This window comes from Lontra canadensis, unplaced genomic scaffold, assembly GCF_010015895.1.
Source record: "Lontra canadensis isolate GAN:19392208 unplaced genomic scaffold, GSC_riverotter_1.0 scaffold8, whole genome shotgun sequence".
NCBI classification, from domain to species: Eukaryota; Metazoa; Chordata; class Mammalia; order Carnivora; family Mustelidae; genus Lontra; species Lontra canadensis.
Genome location: NW_022631002.1, coordinates 4680630 through 4699237, shown reverse-complemented (window position 1 = coordinate 4699237; position 18608 = coordinate 4680630). Strand labels below are relative to the sequence as shown.

General features: G+C 46.6%; 1 protein-coding gene across 2 annotated transcripts in view; it reads left to right on the top strand.

Moving 5' to 3' along the window:
* CDH13 (cadherin 13) overlaps window positions 1-18608 on the top strand; it is a 975207-nt gene that overhangs the window by 933680 nt on the left and 22919 nt on the right. For both annotated transcript variants that reach the window (XM_032853867.1, XM_032853868.1), the window contains exon 11: window positions 11441-11583. In XM_032853867.1, coding sequence (XP_032709758.1) covers window positions 11441-11583 — 143 coding nt within the window. The remainder of the gene's footprint in view (window positions 1-11440; window positions 11584-18608) is intronic.

Genomic DNA, 18608 nt, shown 5'->3' with positions numbered 1-18608 from the left:
TAGAGACCATGACCATGACTCACAACACATTCAGTGGAAACCTCGGATGGTGAACAGACCTCGCGGGCGTTGTTCCCGTTTGCATTCTCGGACCCCGAAACACAGCAAAAGCAGACGAATCGCATAGCCCCACAAATGGGTGAGTATCCTCACTTTGAGGAAAGCTTGGGTCCTACCAACCGGTACCCAACTCCCAAGTCTTCCTGTCCGTTTTTGAGCGCAGTCTCTCGTGCTTGGGAAAAACCACGTGCACGCACGGAGGTGGGAGACTTAACCTGGCCCCGGCTGCGCACGCGAGCCAGGCTTGACCGTTAATGATGAAATCAGTAACCGTGATCACGATAAATTAATAATAGAACCCTCCTGTGGCTGCGTTTTTAAAGCCATCTGTTTCATACTTTTACCCACATGGGAGATGTTAACTTGTGTCTTCATCTAGAGTTGCCAGGTGTGTCCTTGGATTTCAGAAATCTCGAGTTCCTGAGGTCCCAGCTAATTATTGAAGAAAGCCCCATATTCAGTTACTCCGTGAGGTCCCAGTTTCCTGACTTTTCCAATGTTGTTAAATCTGTGGCTTCGCACGACGACTCTGGTTTTCTGTATTTCTCTGTATTTCCCGGCGATCGATTCGGCCTAAAGCAGTAAGGCAAGGTCCGTTAAAGACATTCATAAGCCTCGAGCAGCGGTCAGAGGGTGTGGCGCCCTTTTTCTGTAACTTCTGTGTTTGTGCAGGCCTCAAAACTGGGGCAGGGTGGGGGACCTTGTGCATAAGCTTTGGAATAAGTTGGCAAATGGGGATAAAGCCCTGCCCCCAGCAGCATCCCTTTGCAGGCCCAGGAAGTCCCATCACAAGATCAGTGGCCTCGAGCAGGAGCACAGGCCTGAGCTTTGCTGGGAGAAGCAAGGAGCAGACCCGCCTCGCCCTGAACAGGGGACAGGAGCTCATCGGAGATGATATGCATGATGGCTGGCAAGCGGCAGGTTCCCCAGGGGCGTCAGCTGCCTTCTGTCGTAGGGAAGGCTCGACCCACGCAGGGCTCACAACCGAGGGGCAGGTCTGGGGGTGGACAGAAAAAGGCTTTCCTGTGGGCGCCCCTTGAATTCATGAGAATCCCCTATACACCCAATAGTGCTACAGCCGGCCCCTCGGTCCCCGTCGGTGAAAGCAGAACGCGCCTGAGAGCACCCGTCTTGTAGAGTCCGTCCGGTTCGGACCTGTCCTTACGGGCTGTCCACGGCAGCTGAGCTGTGTGTCCCAGTGGCAGGTCTGAGTCTAATTTAAAAGCTGTCAGTGTTCGCTGCTGAATTGAAGACCGGCCTGAGCCTAGGTTATTTGAGAATTTCTAGACATGAACATATTAAATGCACATATGGGCTATATTCTATTAAGCCTTTCTTGAAGGTATGATTTTTTTCATAAGCAAATGGGGTTTTAAGAAAGGGTTATGTCGATTTAACGGTGTGTGTGTGTGTGGAAGAGTTTGGGGGTTTTCTTAGGAAAGGTTATCATGTAGTTACAAGTGTCGCGGAGTTTCCAGTCCCGTCTAAAAAAAACCAACCAGGGGATGCCGCCCGAGGGATTCAGCTCCCAGTTTCATCATTACACGTTGAGCGGTGGCCCTGAAACTTTGGTCAGCCAGAACCAGCTGGAGGGCATCTTAGAAATCAAGAGGCCCTGTCACACTCGGCAAGGTCGCTAACTTGACAGAAGCGAAAATTGGAACAAAAACAGAGACAGTGTTCAGGAGGATGGAGAGATCTGCACTGGGGCCACCCTTCTGCCACTGAGAGGGCACCTGGCTGGTGGGGGCGGCTACCTGGCTCCATCCGTAGAGCACATGACTCTTGATCTCGGGGCCGTGAGTTCAAGCCCCAGGCTGGGTGTGGGGCTTACTTAACAAGAATAAGTAAATAAATAAATAAAATTCTTTTTAAAGCCACGTGATGCAGGTGGGCTGCTGCTGGTCCACTCTGAGCCTCTGTTTCCTCCTCGGGACAGTGGAGGTGATGACGTCTGCCTCCCAGGGCGATGGGCAGTGACAGGCCATGATGGGCCTCCACTGTGTGGCACCTGGTTGGTGGTCATTGAACGTGGACTTCCAGCTCTAGGCGTGGCAGGAAATAGAAACCTTCATAGCACATGATGAGTCATGGGGAGCCGACCGGCTTTGCCGCCCTCGTCATGCGTGTCATTAAGTAAAGATTCGTGCAAGTCCTCATTAAGATCCTCTCTCGCTGCTGGAGGATGCGTTCCGGAAAAGCAGGGAACTCACTGTTCCCTACTCAGAACCACGCTTGGCGTCTGGCGCTCTGTGAATATTTATTCCACAAAGAAGTGAACCCTCTCTCAAGAGGGGGTGAAGCCCCCTACCACCTTGCCCGCAAAATGTGTTCCTTTGTGACTTCCAGCTTCCTTAGCTGTACGGTCTCCAGAACTAAAATGGTTCTAGGAGAAATAGGAATTAAATGATTTCCAGAAAGAAGTAGAGCTGCTTTTGCTCTTCCAGTTTCCCTGTTCTGAGCACGGACCGTACAGAAACCCAGAAGCAGAGCAGGCCTGAGGCGGGTCTCCAGGAAGGCCTGCTTCCCGGGTTCGTACTTGGCTGGCATCTGAAAACTTGGGTTTCTAGAGGGTTCTCACCACGCTAGGTGAGAAGGGCGGTTCCCTGGGCCTCCAGTGTTTGTGCAAACAAATGAGGCTTACGCTGAGCACCTGCTTTCATTCTGGAAAACAGGGATTTTGCTATGTGCTGGGCAGATGGTGCCGATATGACCAGCCCCCAAGGAAAAGCCTGGGGCACGGGGACCCCTAACAAGCAGCCCTGGTGGACAGCACTTTACAACACGTTGCTGGGGAATTGGTGTGTCCAGTGTGACCCCCACGAGAAGGTTCTGGAAGCCGGCTCCTGCTCCCCTCCTCTTTGCTCCGTGTGCCTGTCCCTTTGCTGGTCTTGTCCAACATCTTCTCACTGTAATACATCTTAGCCATAAGTATGACATCTTGAGTCCTGTAGGTCCTTCTAGTGAGTCCCTGAGCCTGGGACTCACTCATCTTTAGGACCCCTGGCGTACGTACTAACGTGAATCCCTGCTGACATCACGTAGAAGGTCTGAGCCCACTGAAGGGACTTCTGGAGCAGCATTCACATGGGAGTTTGGCTCTAATGAGAGAGATGGTCTGGAAGTCCTCTTGAGAGAGAGGTCCGTCCATGGGTGGGATGGATGGACACCTCGGGACCAAATTCCTTTAGGATTCTGCATCATGTAGGATATGGGCCAGTCAAAGTGTATAAAAGAAGGCTTGTACTTTCTTTCATTCATTCAACAACCAAATGCCCACTCTGCATGTGCTGACGCTCTTTTAGGTACAAGACACAGAGGGCTGGGTAAGAGCGATGCATTCACTGCCTCAAGGAGCTCACACTGGCAGCTGGGGAGCCAGCCGGGTGAGGAGACAGGCTTCGGATGGAACATTCACAGCGGTCCCTCCGGGGACGCAGAGGCCTCAGTATCTGGGCTGAGACCTCAGCGTTGGTGAGACACACATGAGGACATCTAAGGCAGCCAAGTTCCATGAGGCACATGGAAAACCTTGAGTCTAGAATGGATTTGGTGTTTTGAAGGAACCAAAGGAAGGCTTTGGGAGTGCAAGGAAAGAATCGGAAAATGAGTGTGGGGAGTTAGGGCCTTGGAGTCATGGCCAGGAGTTGGGATTTTACTCTATGCCCAATGAGAAGCCATTGGGGGATCCTGAGCAAGGGACCCAGTTTATATAGGATATAAAACTGAGAATACTCTGGTTGCTGTTTGGAGAATGGATTGTAGTACGTAGAATGAAAGTAAGGAGTCAGGTGCAGTGCAGTGGTCCAAGCAAAAAATGATCCCACTGCCTTAGCTCCTACTTCCTGCAACAGAGCAGAGATAATGGACCCGCACAAAACCTCCCTCAGTCCATTGCAGCATCAGGGAGTGGCCTCCTTAGGGATGACTGTGCATTGCTTATTGTTATAGTGGGAGTCAGAATTTCTAGATGGAACCAACCAAGCCTCACCTCCGTGCCATCTGAAGATGGCAGCCTCCAAGAGAATGGAATGGTCAGAATTGGAATCTGGTAGAGCCTTGTGCAGGATGAGTGCCGGCTTCCACCAGGGGACTCTGGGATCCCTGGGAGAAGGGGGTCCGGGGAAGGGCTGAGAGACGTCAAGAGCTCCTCCCCTGTTCCCAGCTACTATGTTGCCATGGATGTCCACAGCCCCATGCTGGGCTAGGCAAGCTCTGTCCCCACCTTCCCTTGTCCACATCTGCTGATGGTGGCATCTCCCCACCCCTGGAGGGTCCCTCCTGTTACTGAGACTGCTTTCTTTGGCCCTGGTGCCCTGGTTGCCCCCCGGGTTTTCCGCAAGCCCTGAGCCATGATGGGATTCTCGGATTCACTGGCCTTTTAATCTGGTCTGTATGTATTGTCAGGAGACTTGAAATAGGCCCTTTCCTTTGCATGGAGACCCAGAGCTACGTGAGCCATTTCAAAACAGTGTACTTCCTTCTGCTGGAAATTCAATTACTTTCTGGTTCTGTTTTTAAATAAAGTGGTTGATGTGCATCACCCAGGCAGGCATGCCATCTAGCACACAGGGAGCCCGCTGAGCTGGAATTAAGCAGGGAGCTGAGGGTGCACCTCCTGTTTCATTTCTTCCCTGTGGCTTTACAGGTCCTTTGCCTCCTTCAGTAGAAATTTGAAATTCCTCTGTGTTCTTCCTTTTCTTGCTTTCCTCTTCCAGACTCTCATAGTCTTTTCCATTTTACTGACTCCTCTCTGAGAGCGAACTACAGTGCTTGAGCCAGACTCCAAGTTAATGCTGGCCCCTGCTCACAGGGCACTTTCATACTGGGGTATCACTTCTGGTGGCTCCCTCCCCCTTCTGTTTATCGTCCACTATCAGTCCCAGTGTTCCCACTTCGCTTTACCTCTCCACTGGTGTCTTCTGCCCAATTAGAGATCCAGAAGTGTATAATCCTCCATCTCAAGTTGATTTCGTGGGTGGTCAGAGTGTTCTGGTAGATATTTAGCTCATGTTAGGGGACTGGTTGAAACAGGGTCTCCCACTTCTCCGCCATCTTGTCCCTCCCCTCGTGAACTACAGTGCAGCTCATATGTTGGTCCAAAAAATACCAGCCCTCCTTACCATACGTGATAGCATCCAGGATATTTCTGATGGTTCTCCGACGAGCATTTGCTCTAGATCAGCGCTTCTCTGACCCTCGAGGATCTAACAAAGCTCTAGGGATCTTGGACTGACTCCTCTGACACGAGTCCCAACCCAAGTCCCCCTCCTCCAGGTAATGCAAGCTCCCAGTCTATAAACAGATGCCCAGACCTCTCCGTGTGCATTTTCCTATATGCCAACATGCCCAAGGGTCCAAAACATCGGAAAGATACCCAACTTCCTTGTTCTGAATGGACAAGGAGTCAGCGGAATTTGTTGAATGGTCTAGCTTTTGCAAACACTCTAACCTACCATCCATATCAAATAGTAAATTTCCAAACGTATATATGGATGGGCATAAATGTAATTATATATAAAATATTTGTCTCAGTAGATTGATAGATCTCTATTTAACTAATATATATGGCAGATATATAATTATGTATTAGATATCTATACCCACATCTGTATCTGTCTGTCTTTTGGTCTCCCTATCTACCTAACTTGCCCATTCCTGGTGCTCTAATACAGCTTCGATACTCTTGGCTAACCCTGCACTGTTAGCAGTGTCTTACTTTGTAATATTTTTAAGTCTAATATAAAAGGAAGGCCATGCTAAACCCAGGTGGTTTTGGTATCCGTGCTGAACAACTACGGGTCCCCCATGTCACAGAAAGTGAACCCAAGAAGCTTATAGAAGGACCTTGTCAAACCTGGGAGTCTCTTCTTCCTTCCATCACTACCTGGGCCCCACGAGGGCTGAGTCTGGCAGCCCCTGGTTCTGGAAGTCCTTCTGGGTGGATACCTGGCCCTGGCCCCTGGCCTGGCAATCTCCTTCCGGTTCTGCTGGGGCGCCGAGGACAGTAACCTGCTTCCCAGGAGAGGTGTAGGGCCTGAGCATGGTTGGCAGAGCCCAGCCCTTCTTCCCGGCGCGGCCCAACCCTGCTAACCAGCCCACCCCATGTCTGCCGAGACTGATACCCAGAAGAGGCCAAATCCCAACAAGCCCTTGAGCAGCTCCTGTGAAGCCACGTTACAGACTGAAATGAGTCCCGTTTTTAATTTGATTTTTCTTCCCCTGTAACAAGCAAAGTTCACATTACAGATAAATTGCCCGGAAATTCCAATTTAATAAGTCATGTGCATTTTTCAGGCCTAAAAGCACGGAAAACATCTTGCATGCTGGTATTTTTATATCAAAAGGTTTATTAAAAAGACAGCTTTGAAAATGTCAGGAATTTACATAGAGCATCTGGTGAACCGGTCAGAAGGGGATGATTTGACGAAAGGGCCCTTCACCCAGGAAGTGGAAAAGCCGTTTGGCTGGTGGTCCCCGGCTGCTCTCCCTCCCCTCTGGGGTAGTAGGCTCTGGCATGGGGGGAAATGACGCCGACACTCAGGGCCTTGCCCCCAGCTCTTGGCTTGCATTGCTCAGGAGGGCTCAGGAATGGGACCGGTGGGGGTGGGGGGGCTGTGCCTGATCTCCTGTGTTCGTGGCTGGGATTCTGAGTAGGAGCCACAAGCTGGCAACATGGCGACCCAGGACACAGGCATGTGTCCCCAAGGTTTCCAATGGGAAGAGACACCCAACAAAGTAAAATAACTACTAGAGGGAAAAAGAATTAAAGGTCGTGAGAAAACACAAGTAAATAGCAACGGTAATGGATACCTGATTTTTTTTATAATTATTTTTTTAGAGGGAGGGAGAGAGAGAGTGCATGTAAATGAGGGGAAGGGCAGAGGGAGAAGAGGAGAGAGAATCCTAAGCAGGCTCCATGCCCAGCACAGAGCCCAACGTGGGGCTCGATCTCACAACCCTGAGATCATGACCTGAGCTGAAATCAAGAATCAGTCGTTTAACCAACTGAGCCACCCAGGTGTCCCTACCTGGTTATTTTTTTAAGGAAGGAAGACAGTGAGCAGCTATTGTGTGAAACCCTAAGTCCTTGCTTTCTCCGGGAGGGTGATGCAGACAGGCCTAAGTGCACTGGGCATGGTTCTTAGTGGACAGCCTCCGAGTTCATGTCTGAACTCTCCTCATGCAAGAGAAGCAGCGGAGATGTTCATCATACCACGAAACTGTAACATCGTGAGATCAAAACCATGACTAGGGAGAAGCAGAGTATCGTTTCTTTGCCAACATGAAAAGCTAGATAATTTCATTCAGTTTTTATTTATATTCTAAAGTCTGATTCGAGTAATCAGGGAATAAAATATGGTCCATTTAAATTTTTCCTTGTTTCAAATACATGGAACCACCACGCATCACTCCTGGATCAGCTCCAAACTTGTTACCTGGTAAGACAGGAAACAAACGTTGCCTTTCTTTGCATTTCCCATTTCTCTGATGACTGCAACTAACAGAGGAAGGTTGCCACCGAATGTTCTGGGTGTCACCAGGGGCCAGGCGCTCTCCGTGGCACAGAGGGACATGGAACGGCCAACACCTGGCCCTGAGCATAAGTGACAAAAAGCACCTCCTTCAGGCCCAGTGCCCACAGTCCCACACACCCGTGCACAATTCCATCTCTGCCACGGCGGCTGTACTGCTCTGGGCAAGTTGCTAAGCCTCTCTCTGAATCTTGGTTATCTCACCTTTAAAACAGGGACGATACCAACTACATCTGGTTGTTCAGAACCACAGAAATGGATGTGGTACCGACGGAAGAGTTTGGCACAGGGCCTAGCACGGTCCTCTCAAACCTCATCCTGACATCACAACTTCTAACCAGGGACTCTTACAGAGTGACCGGGAGGAGGCATTTCAGCCCAGTCTTAGAAGACAGCAGTTTGCAGGGAGAGACATAAATTCCTATGGAAAGGATAGGTGTTTTTAAAGCGGTTCATTCTTATGAGTAATGCATTTCTTCTGTTTTTGAGAAACAAGGGAATGATCACTGAGGCAGCAAGGGAGTATGGGGAAAACTACTTTAGCCCCCCTCATTCCCCGTGCTCCCCACCACTGCTGCACTTACAGGACACTGTCTCCCCGGGGCTCTGCTGAGCTGGGGCTCCCAAAACATTCCTGGGGACAGTGAGGATCCCATACTGGACCCGACCCCAGCGGACCACGTGCGACCTGCTCTGCTGGGAGCCACCCACCTCGTGCCGGGCCCCACCTGGCCCTCACAGGTCCCCCATGAGCTCTGGGATTCTCCTGCCTCCCCAAGGAAATGGAAACAGACAAGTAGCTTGCCCAAGGTCACACAGTGGAAGTCCAGGTTTTTCACTCTGACGTCCATGCCTTTTCCTCCCATGTGATGCTGACGACATCCAGGATCCCGTGTGGCCAGGGCAGAGAGGTTAAGAGCGGGCCCCTGGCACCCGACAGCCAGGGTGCAAATCCTAACATCGCCACGCGCTCGCCTCTGACCTTGGCAAAGTGCTTTGTCTGTCTGGGTTGGTTGGTTGTCTTATTTTTGCACTGGAACAATATTTATTTTTTTTCTTCGCCAAAACTCAAATGGCACCCTTTTAAAAAACAAAACAGAAATTCTGTCCCAGACTTTTTTTTTTCATATTCAAGCAGATTTTAAATGATAGAAGTTCTGTGAAAACTAAGACATCTATAGCCTGAAGTTTCATTGGAAAAAAGTAAGACAATGAAAAGCGGTATGGCAGCCAGCCTCTCCTCAGTTTCCCCATCTGTGAAATGGGAATGATATTATCTGCCTCTCAAGGTTGATGGGAGGCCTGAAAGAAGAGACCTAGCACACTCCCTGAGAAGGGTCTTCCCACGTAGTAAACACTAAGTCTACTGTTGGATGCTGTTGCTGCTCCTGTTGTTATGAAATGGGCACTGAAGGCCGTTCTAGGAAGACCAGACTCACTGCCTTGTGGGAAGCATTAGCAGGGCCCACTCCCTGGCATAGTTCAGCAGTCTAGGGTCTGGTCCACCTACTTTTGCAAAATAAAAGTTGGATTTGATGTGATTGACGCACGCAGAGGTGCTCGGGTCTATTCTGGTGACCTAAATTCACACTCCTGTGGACAGCCCCTCGGGTCTCACCTACACGGGAAAAATCTAAACTAGGACCCTTGGGAGTCATCTTCGTTCTATCCTCGGAGGTATCTGCTTCTCCAAATGCAGCCAGTGTCTTCTGACCGCCCTCCAGTAAGTCAGCTGGGAGGCAGCTCAGTGTGAGGGTTCAGAACAGCAGCTCTGGGCCCCCACCCTGACGTTATGACCTTGAAGGCTCTGTGGTTTGGTTTTCAGGGAATATTACACCTGCTGTGTTGGTTTCTTATTGTCACCATAGCAAACTGCTGTAACAGAGTCCTACAAACCGGGTGAGGCTAGAAATGGATTCTTCCCCCGTTCCAAAGGCCAAAAACCCAAAATCAGTCTCACCGGGCCAAAATCGTGGTGGGCCACACTACCTCCGGAGGCTGTAGGGGAAACCCCTTTGCAACAGTCTAGTGTCTGCCTCTTCTCTTCCCTGTGTCTCAAATCTCTCTCTGCTTCCGTCTTATGAGGTCACCTGAGGTTCCGTGTGGTGCAGGAATCCAAAAGCCCCTTTCCACCCCAAGATCCTCCCCTTAATTAGACCTGCAACATTTGTGCCATAAAAGGTAACGTTCACAGGTCCCCAGGGTTAGGATGTGGACATCGTTTCCACTGTGAAGATTAGGGTGGCAGTTTGCCCCAGAGTCTTGTTAGTTAAATCAGGTTTGAAATGTCCTTAGAACCAAAGCCAGCAGTATATGGCAGAAATGATGGACTTTGGGCATCTTTACCTGGCTGATAAGCCATCAGTTTTCATGTCCCCTCAAGGGTGTGTGTGTGTGTGTGTGTGTGTGTGTGTGTATTTGACAGAAACACAGCAAGAGAAGGAATACAAGCAGGGGGAGTGGGAGAGGGAGAAGCAGGCTTCCCGCTGAGCAGAGAGCCCAACACAGGGCTGGATCCCAGGACCCTGGGATCATGACCTGAGCCGAAGGCAGATGCTTAACAACTGAGCCACCCAGGCACCCCAAGGGCATATATTTCAAAGACTGGTGGAGAATGGCAGGAGAACACTGGCCAGCATCACTCTGGCTCAAGTACAGAAGTGATTAGAGCACCTGCCATATGTCACTGGGACAGCCCCACATTATCCCAGCCACTCAGTTCAAAGAAATCTGAGTCCTGTTCCGTTAGTCTCCTGATCAAATGAAAATGGGATTTTCATTTCTTACCCAGTGCACCTTTTGTTTGAACTTCTTAGAAGGAGCATGGATTACTTTTACGACAACCTCCAAAAATAGTAATGTTTTAAAGTTCTTTGACAGTTTCCCATTATCCAGAACCCAAACCCCTTACAACAGTGGTTGAGGTTCTTTAAAATCTGTCTCTCTAAACTCCTATACCGTCAGTGTACCCCAGAGAAGCTGTGCCTCAAGCACAACCACCCACAACAATATTCATTCAGCAGCTATCTGTTGAGTGTTGTGTGTGTGCTAAGCAATGTTTTAGGTGCTGGGGTCATGACCGCAAACAGATACCCTGGCTTTTGTGGGACTTACGTTCTAGTGAATCTCTCTATTCCATGTGTTAACTTGTATTGCTCTCTCTTCCTGACTTGTCTTCTCATTCTCATTTTCCTCTGGTCTCGGTTCAGACACTGCATCTTCTGTGAGGTCCCCAGGGTGACTCTCCATCAGAGGGAATGGCCAGTTCCTCTAAGCATCCTTGCATCCTGCCCGTGCGTTCACAGCACCTCTCCCCGGGATCTGTACATGGGGCACAGCCAGGGTATTGAAGAAATAGAGCTGCACTTGGATGGCTTTAACTCGGCCTCTTGGAGAACTGGGCCGATACAAGCTCTCTCCTCACAGGCTTGTCATGAGACACGAAGGAGGCACATGCCCAAAATATTGAGCACAGAGTTGGAGGTCAGCCTCACTTTCTGAATGAACAACTATAACTGCAATGATGTTTTGGATTTTTGTAAAGAATTATGTGGCACTGGGGCACCTGGGTGGCTCAGTCGGTTAAGCATCTGCTTTCAGCTCAGGTCATGATCTCAGGGTCCTGGGACAGAGCCCCGCATCAGGCTCTGCTCAGCAGGGAGCCTGCTTCCTCCATCTTCTGTGCTTACCTACTCTCTCATTCTCTGTCTCTCAAATAAATCAAAAAAAGAATTATCTGGCACCTACACGAGAGCTTGTTCCTCATTCACTTGGCTCAGTGAATATTTCTTGAATCTGTTCAGAGTGTCATCTGAATGTTGTTTGGGAATTATATTTTTTTTCAGGTATTCCATTTACAAGGACCCAGCGGGCTGGCTGAATATTAATCCCATCAATGGGACCGTTGACACCACAGCCGTGCTGGACCGCGAGTCGCCCTTTGTCCACAACAGCGTGTACACTGCCCTCTTCCTAGCCGTCGACAGTGGTGAGTGCTTTCTAAAATGCTACCGAACGTATACTTTTCTGCTATAAATGCATTTTTACATTTTATGTTTCTTCTGGTAACACCCGGAGGTGTTCTTGGGAAGAACAGAAATGTGTAGAGGCAGGGAAGGCAAACATTTAAACATACACTAAGTCAGTAATACCTCCAAAGCCTGGATTTCTCCGGTCTTTGTCCAATTAGAGGTCAGAGTGGGGAGCTCACGGTCCTTCGTCTTAGGCAGGTGCCGCAGCTAGGGAGGCGCACTGATGCCTTTCATCTTGGCATCATGCCCGCATCTGTGGGACAGTTCTTTCACTTAGGGCAAGTTGAAAGAAAGTCCCAGAGGACGTCACCGAACTTGACGGCTAAATTGTCCCACAGCTTTTATCCTGTTACCCCAGGCGACTGTGGAAAGACATCAGGTGCACTCAGCTAGGAGCTTCCTAATCACAGAACAATGGCTTTTCATTCAAAAGCTACTAATGCGACATCCACAGACCATTCTAGAGGCTGGAGTACAGCAGTGAACCAACAAGTATGGCTATCCTTATGCAGCTGACACTCTCATGGAGAAAGGAAGCAAATTGAGTAAAATACATAATATGCTTTTTGGGAAAAAGAGAAGCATACAATGTATGTATGAAACCAGGAAATGGATAAAAGATAGCGGACAGCAGGGAGCTGCAGTTGTAATGAGGCAGCCCTGGGGAGCCTCGCTACGGCAGCAACATTTGCATAAAAACATGAAGGTGGTGGAGATTGGAGACCTGAAGTTATCTAAGGGAAGTCCAAGGAGGCCATGAGGGCTGGACCAGAGAGAGTGGGTGAGATAGGCAGGGGGTACGGATACAGATGGTGTGGAGTCACATGGGCCCTACACCACCCCTGCTCTTACTGTGGGTAAGACAGGACCACCAGGGCCGAGGGCTCAGTAGGGTGCAGTATGACATCATCACGCTGCCTGGTTGAGATCAGACATAGGGGACAAGAGCACAAGTATGGGAGACTGGTGACAACCTAGGTATGAGGGTAAGCTGGGCTGATAATAGGGGAAAGGATGAGAAGTCAGATCCTGGAGGTAGTCTATTTCAGACACAAAGCTAATAGGATCTGCCATTGGCTGAGATGGGGAGTCAGGGTTGGTCTCGGTGTATGTTAAACAGAGATGTCCATTGTGTCAATCACACCTGAAGTTTTGCTCTCTCTCTTACTCCGAAAAGCCAGTTGCTTGTGGCTAAAGATTCAGTTTGAGTCGCATATATGAAAGTGAATATTCACAGGGCCTTTGGTATGTGCCCTTGTGATACACAAGAACAGGTAAACTAAGACTTCTCAGACCCCGTCTCCATATGCTGGGGACTCACATGCAAACCACATATTAGACCAGTGTCTGAGAAACGCACAATCAAGATGGCAGGCAATAGGCAGAGAAGGCTTCACAACGAAGTCAACCTTTGAGTTTGGCCTCGAAGGGCAGGTAGGATTTGGGTAAGTGTCAGGGGAGGAGGCAGAGGGGCCTGAAAACACAGAGCAGAGGAATCAAAACTGGAAGGGAGTGTCGTGTGGGTGGTAAGAAAGGGAGAGAGAAGAGCTGCATCCACTCTGTGTAGACAAATGGAAATCTATTTGGATGTACATTGAAAAGTCATCTTCAAAGCATCGCAACATCCAGACAAGTCTTTTGCTGGAGCCGGCAGCCAAAAGATTGCCTTAGTTTTCAAGGAAGAAATTGCATGATGAAATAGCCCACAGACATTCATCCACACGTACTGTGCTTGGTCCCAGAGTCTCGGAGTTGAATAATTCATGGTTCCTGAGCTCCATGTGCTAATGAGTGATTTGGGGAGTTAGGCCAGTAAGCGCAAAACTACAGAGCAATGTCATCACTATTCTGATGGACCTAAGCCCAGAGCCCCTGGTCCTCCCTTGGGGGTGGCCACAGGGAGCTTATTGGTTACGGGGATAAGGATAAGTTGAGAAAAGGTAATACACTTTTGTAATTCCATCCCCATTTCTTTTTTATTTTAATGCCAATAGAGCTAACCTACAGAATAATATTAGTTCCATGTGTACAATATAGTGATTCCACACTTCCATACATCACCCAGTGTTCATCACAGCAAGTAGTCTCCTTAATCCCCAGCACCCTTTTCACCCAGCCCCCCACCTCCCCTCTGGTAACCATCAGTTTGTTTTCCATAGTTAAGGGTCTGTTTCTTGGTTTGTCTCTCTCTTTTTTTCCCTTTTGCTCATTTGCTTTGTTTCTTAAATTCCACATAGGAGTGAGATCATATGGTATTTGTCTTTCTCTGACTGATCTTGCTTAGTGTTATAGTCTCTAGATCCATACATGTCATTGCAAATGGCAAGATTTCATTCTTTCTGTTGGCTCACTAGTGTTCCATTGTGTATACAGACCACATCTTCTTTATCCAGTCAGTGAACCCTTGGGCTGCTTCCATATCTTGGCTATTGTAAATAATGCTGCTATAAACATAGGGGTGCATGTAGCCCTTTGAATTAGTGTTTTTGTATTTTGAGGGGTACCACCAACAGTGCATGAGGGTTCCTTTCTCTCCACATCCTCACCAACACCTGTTGTTTCTTGTGTCTTTGATTTTAGCCATTCTGACAGGTGTGAGGCGGCATCTCATTGTGATTTTGATTTGTAGTTCCCTGATGATTTGTGATGTTGAGAATCTTTTCATATGTCTGTTGGCCATCAATATGCCTTCTTTGGGAAAAAAATGCCTATTCACATCTTCTACCCATTTTTAATCGGATTATTTGTTTTTTGGATGTGGAGTTGTATTGGTTCTTTATATATTTTGGATACTAACCCTTTATTGGATACGTCATTTGCCAATATCTTCTCTCAGTCAGTAGGTTGCCTTTTAGTTTTGTTAATGAGAAAAGACAAGGCATTCTAAAAGAGAAGCCTGGAAGAATATGGATAGGTAGCACACTGAGAAGGCTTGCATGGTAGGCTCCACATGTACGAAGCTAAGAGCAGAGAGTTGGCCAAGCACCCACTGCTCTAAGGTTGGTACTAGGCCTTGTGTTGAATGCCTGGCTGCTCTTACAGTGCCTGATTTAGAGCAGGCATTCAACAGATCTGTGGAATAGATCCCAAACTAGATCATGAAATGCTCCATATGCTATGCCAAAGGGTTTGATTTGATTACGAATAATCTTTGTGCTTTAGAAAGATAACCCCCAGTGTAGAAAATGCACAATGATGATGTGGGAGGCAGGGAGGCATTCTAATGCTGGGGCAGAAATCAGGGTAAGGAAAGCATGACGCAGTGAAGTGACTTCAGATGGAGCGAGTCTAGAGTCAGGAAGTACATTGAAAGCTATAGCTGGTGTCTTAGTTGCAAGGGTTAAGTTGTGCCTGGTGGCAATAGAAATGGACCAGAGAGGATGGGTCTAGAAAACATCTGGAAGGAAGAAGCAAGACTTTGAAAAACGTACATGCTCAACATAAAGTAGAGAAAGGTGATACTGTTTTCTAGTCCAGAAACCAGGGATGATTATTCCATTGATAGAAGTGGAATGGGTTTCAAAGGATCATCCCAATGTTGTCTGTATGGGGTGCATGTTGAGATGATGTCGCATGAGACTAAAGTAGAGGTAAGGAGGTTTTTCTTAGAGAGTCACCCACACAAAAGAGATGGGAGCCATCAGGACAGGTAAGTTTTGTAGAAGGAATGGGTCTAGACAGGAGTGCTAAGGGCATAAACGGGGGGTGACAATAAGTCAAGAATGTTTAAAATGCTGTTTGAATTTAAAAGTGTCCATTTTTAGTATCAATTAAAGCAATCATTTCAGAGTTCTGAAAAGTCCCTGTACTTGTAGAGAAAATACTCAGCTAAGAACAGCATGAGGAAAGGTGGAAATACAGCAAATACAGTTGTCATTGCCTTGAGATATTTTACGCAATTATTCATCAAAAAAAAAAAAAAAACCTAGAAGTGAAGTACACTTTAATTTTTGCGGCAACAAGAGCCTTCTCTCCAGGTATCACTAGGCAATCTGCTTATAGACTCAGAGGCTCAGCTTACACTTCTACAAAATGAAGAAGATAATTCCTACTTAGAAAGTTGTTGTGAGAAATGAGAAAGAGAAGTGCCATCCCCTCTACACTCACCACAGAAGGCCATATTAAATGTTCAATAAATGATAATCTCACCCCAGTGGGGGTTATAGAAAGGAAAGAATGGAGCCAAGAATGGTCCTAAGAAAAATATAGTATGAAATCTCCTTTTTGTCTAACTCTTTTAATACTAATATCAAACAACCAAATTCAAAATCTGGTGTCACAGATGTTTCCAAAAGGACGAAATGTCCCTGAAGATGTAAGGATAAATAGAAAACAGGTTGGCATTAATATACACAACCATCATTAGAGATGATAATCTTGAACAAGGCCCAAAAGACTTAGAGTAAAAAGAGCATAAATTTTTAAAGACCTCATGAATCAAAGGAACTTTTGTTTGAAGCCTTTTTGTCTCACTGAAAACTTCTCTCTAGGTGTTACGTTCAGCCAGGAAAAACAAACACGTACCTATTAGATCAAAGTTAATAGTGTAACTGATGTCTCAATTTTAGACAAAGGAAGCATTTAATTTTACTTAATTTATATAAATTCAGTGTATTTGATGGAATGAAAGAATACAGATTTTTTTTTTTTTTTGGTCACATCACACTAGGAAAGCTAAAGCAAAATAAAATGATTTTCTCCAAACAAAGAGTCACTTAGGAATTTATATCAAAACATGTTGATAAAAGATATGTGTGTAGGATCTCCCAAATAGGAAGTAGTAGATTACTGTCCCCACTGCAAAAACTAGAAAAATCAGGGTAGATGACAAAAGTCTTTAATTTTAAAGGTATCAGAGAGTCGCAGAAGCCAGGAAGCCTCGATCAATGAAAATATCAAAAAGGGAAGAAGCATTCTAAAAAAAAAAAAGAATAAGACAGCTAGCCATTTCTTCTCTCTGGGGGCCTTTTCTGATTCTGGGGGGAGAGTCAGGCTTGACCCAGGCAGAGGGCCCAAAATGAAGGGAAATAAACCAGCAATCCTTGTAACAGTCATGTGGAGCTTGTGTGCCAAAGTGAAAACCTGAGGGCCCTTAAACACATGGCTGCTTCTCCCTGCCCCCACCATGGACAAATACTCTTTAGAGGACAGAGTGAAATCTCCTGGGGTCTCACGGAAACAAGGACCTAACAGAGGAAGCTAACCTATGTTAAATGTACAAACCATTCTTTCTTTAAGACATTTGCCAGATTTCAAAGGTACAAAATGGTGGAAGATGGGATGGCTGGTGCTGTAGTCTGAATGTTTGTGTCCCCACCAAAATTCACGTGTTGAAACCTAATCCCTAGTGTGATGGCATTTTGAGGTAGGGCCTTTGAGGGGTGCTTATGTCATGCAGATAGAAGCCTTTGTAAGTAGGATGAATGCTCTTATAAAAGAGACCCTAAAGAGTGCCTCTGCCCCTCCTGCCATATGAGGACACAGCAAAAACACTCTGTTGAAAATCACAAATCACTGCTAAGAGAAGTTTTAATACTATTAAATAGAGAGATATACCACGTTCATGGATTGGCAGTCTCAATGCTACTGAAATGTGAATTCTCTCCAAACTGATGTAAAGGATTTAACGTGATACCGAGCAGAATCCCAAGTTTCTGTTTTGAGGTGAAGGAGAGGAAGTGGATTGTAAAATTCATATGGAAATATAAGGGACTAACAATAGCCAAGGCAATCTTGAAGAATACATTGGAAGACTTACACTATGATATATTCTGACCTATTAGAAAGAAAAAAAAAAACGGTAAATAAAGATTTTGTGATGTTTGCACAAAGACAGGAAAAAACTGATCAGTGAAGTAGATTAGAGAGTTTAGAAGCCGATAACCAGCACACACGGTCCGTTTGCCACCCGGACATGGTGACTTCAAACAAGAAAGCATAGTCTCTGCAATAAAAGTACTGGGTTAATTGAATATGCATATGAAAAAAAATGTACCCTGCCCCTTCTCTTAGACCATAGACAATATACAATACTCAGTTCTAAATATATTATGAGCCAAAAAGTAAAATAATATCTTTTGTAGAGAAAAACATATGAGAACATAATTGGTGTCCTTGACAGAGTTGAAAGATTTTGCAACCAAGACACAAATGTATTCACCACAAAAAGGGGTAAAAAATGGCAGATTATGTTAAAATTAAAAACTTCAGTTCAAAGGATATCATTAAAAAAAGCAATAAAGGTAACCCACAAAGTAGAAGGTATTTATAATACAAAGAAATCCTACCATCTGTAAGCAAAAGATACAACCCAAAGCAACACAGGGAAGGAACTTGAACAGGCACTTCTACAAATGCCAACAACACAGAAAAGATACGCAACTTCATTAATCAAAGAAATAAAAAGTAATTTATGTAGCTATAAATCAAAATGCAAATTAATCCAGAAAATACAATGAAATCCAGAAGCACAGTGATATACCCACAAAATAGTTGAACTGGCCGATGAAACACACCAAGAGTTGGCAAGGATATAAAATAATTGGAAGTCTCCTATCCAGCTGGTAGAGGGGAAAGTTGGTAACACCACTTTGGAAACCGCAAGTATCAACTAAGGCTAAAACTTTGTCCACCCTATGATCCAGGAATTACACAGCTATTTTTCCAACGGAATTGTGGCTGTGCATTCACCAAAACACGTGTGTCAGAATGTGAATAACAACAGTATTCATCGTAGCCCCCAAACTGGAAGATATTCAGATGCCCTCTAAGAGTGGAATAGGTCGATTGTGGAATGTTCACACAATTGAATCTGTACGACATGGAGAATGAATGATCTGCAACTCTTCACAGCAACACAGATGAATCTCAGAAACGTAGCACTGAACCACAAAAGGCCGGTCAGAAGACCACATCCTGAATGGTTCCATCTATAAAAAGCTGAAACACAAGCAAAGGTCATCACCACCGCTAGCTTACCCGG